At 47.1% G+C, this 6,927-nt stretch overlaps 1 protein-coding gene across 1 annotated transcript in view; it reads right to left on the reverse strand.

Moving 5' to 3' along the window:
- Positions 1-6,698, reverse strand: part of LOC149437072 (protein mono-ADP-ribosyltransferase PARP14-like) — a 28,596-nt gene extending 21,898 nt beyond the window's left edge. The window contains exon 1 of the mRNA XM_089661163.1: positions 6,498-6,698. Coding sequence (XP_089517289.1) covers positions 6,498-6,687 — 190 coding nt within the window. The 5' untranslated portion in view covers positions 6,688-6,698. The remainder of the gene's footprint in view (positions 1-6,497) is intronic.
- Positions 6,699-6,927: the final 229 nt, after the last annotated feature.

Here is a 6,927-nt window from a genome sequence, read left to right on the forward strand (position 1 = left end):
ATAAGAAATCAAAATGTTACATTTATCACCAGAACAGGAAATGATAAGAAATCAAAATGTTACATTTATCACTGAGACAAGATGTGATGAGAAATCAAAATGTTACATTTACCGTGGGAATAGGAAGTGATGAGAAATCAAAATGCTGCATTTATCACAGAGACAGGAAGTGATTGAAAGTCAAAATGTTATATTTATCATTGAGACAGGAAGTGATGAGAAATGAGAATGTTACATTTATCACCGAGACAGGAAGTGATAAGAAATCAAAATGTTACATTCATCACTGAGACAGGAAGTGATGTGAAATCAAAATGTTACATTTATCACTGGAATAGGAAGTGATGAGAAATCAAAGCTCAGTAAGCTCTGACATGACTCCATATTACTAGCAGCGCACACAGTGAATGAGAAAAGTGAGGTTTCCCACCTGTTAGGTGTCTCATCACACAGTGGAAGCAATATAATGTTATATCACTTCCACTTTCACCGCCAAACATGGCATCACTTTCACACCTGTAAATCATGGCGTATTTCCATATTTTTGTCCAACCCCCTGTTTACGCGACATCCACCTGGTATGTGCCTTGTTTGCGTGACGTCACATTTTTGTATGTTATATTACACATGACATCAACAGTTCTGACAACACAGACCTTGTACTGGGGAAGTACGGTGGCTGCCATTGCTGATCTCCCCTTCTGAAAATGCCGGTTCCCTGGCTGTCAAGCTTACCCAATCATTTAATTTCAGACTTTTCTGATTGGAAGGCATGTTCTATGATGAGAGTCTCAGAAAGTATTGATTCCTCAGACATCTGGGCGTTAGGCATGAGCTTTCGAGTCTTTCTTGTTGGGAGGTGTAACGGAACCGGACCCTGACTGCACTAGGGTATTTCCGTTAGACTCCTGCTTTCCCGTCCGAACACAGATCCACGGACACCACCGCTGACCACACAAGACTACAAGACACCAGTCTGTATAAATATGGAACTCTTTATTTGAAACTCGAACTGACACACTCAGGGGACAAATACCCCCTCCCTGCATAATGACACAACAAGCGACACACACCATCAGACAGTCCCATCAGGAGGGCTGCTGGAAACACCCCCCACCAAGCCAATACACAAACACATCAATCCCATAATAGTTTGCTCCCAAGAAAGACACACAATAGAACAATGGGACCACTTGGCAGTAAACAATGAACAACCCCCACACCAATATTAGAACATTTCACCCTGTACCCCTAACAGGCACAGGGTGACTTACACATAATAGGGATATGGGGAGCTCCATGGGCCTCCCACCCAAAGTGACTCCCATCACAAGAGGTTCAGCAAATAGCTGAACTAAATGAGTGTTCGGCCAAGTTGACCGTCTGGCGGAAGCAGTAAGTGAGACATTTAGCAACTATTTTATAGGTTAAGTTGATTCAGAGAATATCCAATTGCCTCTTGGGAGATCAGGAAGGAAGTTTTTTTCCCACGCTGGAGGGGATTGGATCACGCTTTATTGGGGGGGTTCTTTGCCTTCCTCTGGATCAACTGTGGGTAACAGATTGTGAACATAGGATTGTATAATTATTTTTCCCTTCTATTGGTTGAACTGGATGGACTTGTGTCTTTTTTCAACCATGTAACCATGTAACCATGTAACTATGTAACAATATGACCTCCGCTGCTTAATGTTAGTTGTTAGGAAGCTGACCGCCTCCGGCATCCCGCCACCATGACTCACCCCCTCCTGGAACATTCAGCTGTCAGCCGGTCTCCTCCTCTTGAATAATATCAGGCAATGTGCTCCCAGCATGGAGGGGTACAGGATGATTACTTCTGTTCATGGGGGACAGCCACACAAAAATAAATGGGGTGGGGTTCCCCTAAAAGTACCCTTAATCTTGATGAGGGTCTCAAAATAATGTCAAGGAAAAAGAAAATGGTATGAGATTCCCTCCAAATTCATAGGTTGAAGAGAACAAGGGGCTCTTCTTCATGACCCTTGCCTGATAGTTGTGGAGGTCCTGCTGCTATAATGTAAACAAAGAAGGGGAGGTCTTCAAGGTGACATTATGGACCATAATATGGACAACGATGTCCCCCAGGAGACCCAACCCCCTTTGTTTACATGTGAGCAGCAGGGAACAGAACTGTCAGTCCTCAGGAGTGAAGCGATTGGATCAGATGTGTCAGAGATCAGCAGTTTTCTTTCTTTTGTTGGGTCATCGAACGTCATGATTGAGGTGGATCTGCATTGCTCGATGACCTGATTGTCAATGAATGTACATCACGGGACTTTTCTTCTGGGTTTTTTTATTAAAGGACCTGCCAAGAACTGCGTCTGTTTTTATTCACTACTTATTTTTTTGTGAATGGGTAGGGGTACTATAGGGGGTCTGGTATCTGTACCCCCCCTTAATATTAAAGCATGATTCCGTATTGTGATAAGCCCCTACCCCAGCAATGGGCAAACTACAGCCCACGGGCCGTATATGGCCCGGCGGACCTTTTAATCTGGCCCGTGGAGCGTGATAAGAAAAAAAAACAGCCAGGGCAGGCAAACATTGGCTGTCAGGATGTGTGTAGGCGGGGCAGCGTGACGAACGTGAGGGGAGCTAGGCTCCTCTCACAGTCCACCCTGAAGACCGGAACAGCGCGGGAACACGGCGAGAGGAATGCGCGGAGCAAAGGTAAGTAAATTGACACAGGGGGGACTTGGCTTACTACTTGGGGGGGAATAGTACTATGGGGGATGAAATACTATATGAGGGATGAAATACTATATGGGGGATGAATTACTATGGGGAATGAATTACTATAGGGGGGATGAATTACTATATGGGGAATGAATTACTATGGGGGATGAATTACTATATGGGGAATGAATTACTATAGGGGGGATGAATTACTATAGGGGGGATGAATTACTATAGGGGGGATGAATTACTATGGGGGATGAATTACTATATGGGGTATGAATTACTATAGGGGGGATGAATTACTATATGGGGGATGAATTACTATAGGGGGGATGAATTACTATATGGGGGATGAATTACTATGGGGGATGAATTACTATATGGGGGATGAATTACTATAGGGGATGAATTACTATGGGGGATGAATTACTATATGGGGGATTAATTACTATATGGGGGATGAATTACTATGGGGGATGAATTACTATGGGGGGTGAATTACTATGGGGGATGAATTACTATGGGGGATGAATTACTATATGGGGGATGAATTACTATGGGGGATGAATTACTATGGGGGATGAATTACTATATGGGGGATGAATTACTATGGGGGATGAATTACTATATGGGGGATGAATTACTATATGGGGGATGAATTACTATGGGGGATTAATTACTATGCTTACTATGGGGGAATATTACTATACTTACTATGGATGGCATGGTAGTGGCTGGGCCGGCCAGCAGCTAGTGGGGGGCATAAAAGTTTTGTAAAATAACTCTTTTTATGCTTTTCTACCTTAAATTAATCGAAACATTTAATGTTACAAATTTTAATTTAATTTATATTAATTCACACATACACATCATTCATCTACTCTTGGTCCGGCCCCCGGGTCCAATATATGAACCCATTGCGGCCCTCAAGTCAAAAAGTTTGCCCACCCCTGCCCTACCCGCAGACCCTCACAAACACCAGGCCATGGCTGGGGGGAAGAGGCCCTTGTTCTCCTGAATGTGGGGACAAGGTACTGATCAGGAAGGACCCCCCCACATGTGTGGCCTGGTATGGCTTAGGAGAAGGGGAAGTGTAACGGAACCGGACCCCAGACCGCACTTGGGTATATTCCATTATACCGCAGCTTCCCTGTCCGAACACAAATCCACGGACCACACCCTTGAAATCCCTCAGGAAATAGACAGCACCCAACTCTTCTTAAAACAGGAAGTCAACTCCTTTATTTTACACAAACAACAAGTTATAAACACAGGGCAGGGAAACACAACCAGGAACAGGAAACACATCATCAGCCCGCCCCATCAGTGGGAAGGGCTACAGGAAACACATCATCAGCCCGCCCCATCAGTGGGAAGGGCTACAGCACATGGCAAAGGACAATGGATAGCCACATGGCCGAGAACAAAGGACAACACACCAATACACAATAATAGGACATTCACACCCTGCACCCCTTAACAGGCACAGGGTGATTTAAACATAATGAGGGGAACATGAGCTGACACAGAGGTCCCCCCACCCCCAAAAGTCACTCCCATCACAGGGGGGTAAATGCTGATCGCCTCCCTTTCCTGGCTTGCCAGGCTGCATGCTCATATTAAGGCTCCGGTATTGCTTTACTCGTTTATTTCTTGTTTTATTGCATGTGGTTCCCCCTTAAAATCCATATCAGGCCCGAAGAGTCTAGTTATGGAATTTGGGGGAACCCCACGCTGTTTTTTATTCTATTTTTGTGTGGAATCCCTCCTTGACATCCATGCTAGACCCTCACTGAGGTTACGGGTCTGGCAGTTATTTTTAGAGGGAACCCCACATCATTTGTTTTTTTTGTGGGGTCCCCTGTTTCCATCTGTGTTTCATGAGACCCTCATCTAGGATAAGGGTGGGGTATAGATGAGGGGATTCCCTGCTCTTTGAAGTGGCAGGGAACTGTCATTGTAAATGTCGGTATTGCTGTAGTCAGCTGTATACCTCGTACAGATGTGACACTTCACTGGCCGGGTCATGACAACCCTCAGACATGGTGAATAGAGGAAATTCGTATTTTTACATTTCACTGTCAGCATACTTAAAATGGGCGATTACCTGCAAAGGAAATGAAAATGTTTCTGCTTCAGTACATGTTCCCCTAGGACAGTGCCAAGCCCCTCCCCCCCATATTAGTCTAGGAAATGTCCAGAAATGATTTTTAACACTTGGCTCCCATTGACTTTAATAGGTTTTCATTCAGCACCAGAACTTCTCTAACAGAACCCGGGTCTGTGCACCTCATCCCTACCAGGCAACCGCCATTCCCAGAGGGAGCTCAGCTATGGACTCTTCACATTCCTCTCATCCAGGGGCAGACTGACAACTCATGGGGCCCCCCGGGCAATAGGGGATCATGGGGCCCCTGTGTTCTTGCCCAAACAAAAAAAAGCCTATCAAAAAGGTACCAGGGGCATCTCATGGGGCCCCCTACTGACCCCGGGCCCTCGGGCAGTGCCCGAGTTTCCAAATGGTCAGTCCACCCCTGCTTTCATCTAAGTATCAGCCGGGGATTTACCGGAACGAGAATGCGTCACACGAGGTAAGTTCATAACTTTCTATTCTCCCCACAGAAGACAACAAGTGACACCCACAGCCTCACCTGACACCTCCGACAGAACAGCCACAGGGAGTGTACTATACACAGGAATAGGCAACACGCCAAACCAGAAATATCAGATACCACTTACCTGACACCTCCTTGTAGTGTATGAGGATCCCCTCCAGTCCTCGGTACTTACCTGCCCCCTCCTTGTAGTGTATGAGGATCCCCTCCAGTCCTCAGTACTTACCTGCCTCCTCCTTGTAGTGTATGAGGATCCCCTCCAGTCCTCAGTACTTACCTGCCTACTCCTTGTAGTGTATGAGGATCCCCTCCAGTCCTCAGTACTTACCTGCCTCCTCCTTGTAGTGTATGAGGATCCCTCTCCAGTCCTCAGTACTTACCTGCCCCCTCCTTGTAGTGTATGAGGATCCCCTCCAGTCCTCAGTACTTACCTGCCCCTCCTTGTAGTGTATGAGGAGCTCCTCCAGTCCTCAGTACTTACCTGCCCCCTCCTCGTAGTGTATGAGGATCCCCTCCAGTCCTCACTACTTACCTGCCTCCTCCTTGTAGTGTATGAGGAGCCCCTCCAGTCCTCACTACTTACCTGCACCCTCCTTGTAGTGTATGAGATTCCCCCTCCAGTCCTCAGTACTTACTTGCCTCCTCCTTGTAGTGTATGAAGATCCCCTCCAGTCCTCGGTACTTCCCTGCCCCATCCTTGTAGTGTATGAGGATCCCCTCCAGTCCTCGGTACTTACCTTCCTCCTCCTTGTAGTGTATGAGGATCCCCTCCAGTCCTCGGTACTTATCTGCCTCCTCCTTGTAGTGTATGAGGAGCCTCTCCAGTCCTCGGTACTTACCTGCCCCCTCCTTGTAGTGTATAAGGAGCTCCTCCAGTCCTCAGTACTTACCTGCCCCCTCCTTGTAGTGTATGAGGATCCCCTCCTGTCCTCAGTACTTACCTGCCTCCTCCTTGTAGTGTATGAGGAGCCCCTCCAGTCCTCGGTACTTATCTGCCCCCTCCTTGTAGTGTATGAGGATCCCCTCCAGTCCTCAGTACTTACCTGCCCCCTCCTTGTAGTGTATGAGGATCCCCTCCAGTTCTCAGTACTTACCTGCCCCCTCCTTGTAGTGTATGAGGATCCCCTCCAGTCCTCTTACTTACAGTAGATGGGAACCCCCTATGTCCCCCCCAGTACCTACCTTCCTCCTCCTTGAAGTATATGGTGACGTATCCCCGGCTGCAGTCGGTGTCTCGGATCTCACATTCTCCTCCGTTAGATTCGCTCCTCTTCTGGAAATACAGCAGAAGTTTATTTTTCAGTTTCTTCAGCCTCTGGGGGCCGCCATCCCACTGGAGGGACACGGGGTGCTGGTACTGGGGGTCCCCCATTCCTCTGGTAGTGTCGGCTCAGATAACCAGAAGAAAGATTGTATAGTGAGACGTACGCTGTGTGTTGTGGGTGTGGAGAGGAGAACGGCTCGGAGCGCTTTACTTTGTGTTTCATTTTTCACTCTCACTGACATTTGTCCTCCTATTTTGGAAAAGTCCCTCCGCACACACAGCTCTCCTCACACACAGCTCTCCTCACACACACAGCTCTCCGCACACACAGCTCTCCTCACACACAGC

Source organism: Staurois parvus, unplaced genomic scaffold (genome assembly GCF_062004578.1).
Source record: "Staurois parvus isolate SC_StPar_1 unplaced genomic scaffold, SC_StPar_1.0 ptg001318l, whole genome shotgun sequence".
In the NCBI taxonomy this organism is placed as follows: domain Eukaryota; kingdom Metazoa; phylum Chordata; class Amphibia; order Anura; family Ranidae; genus Staurois; species Staurois parvus.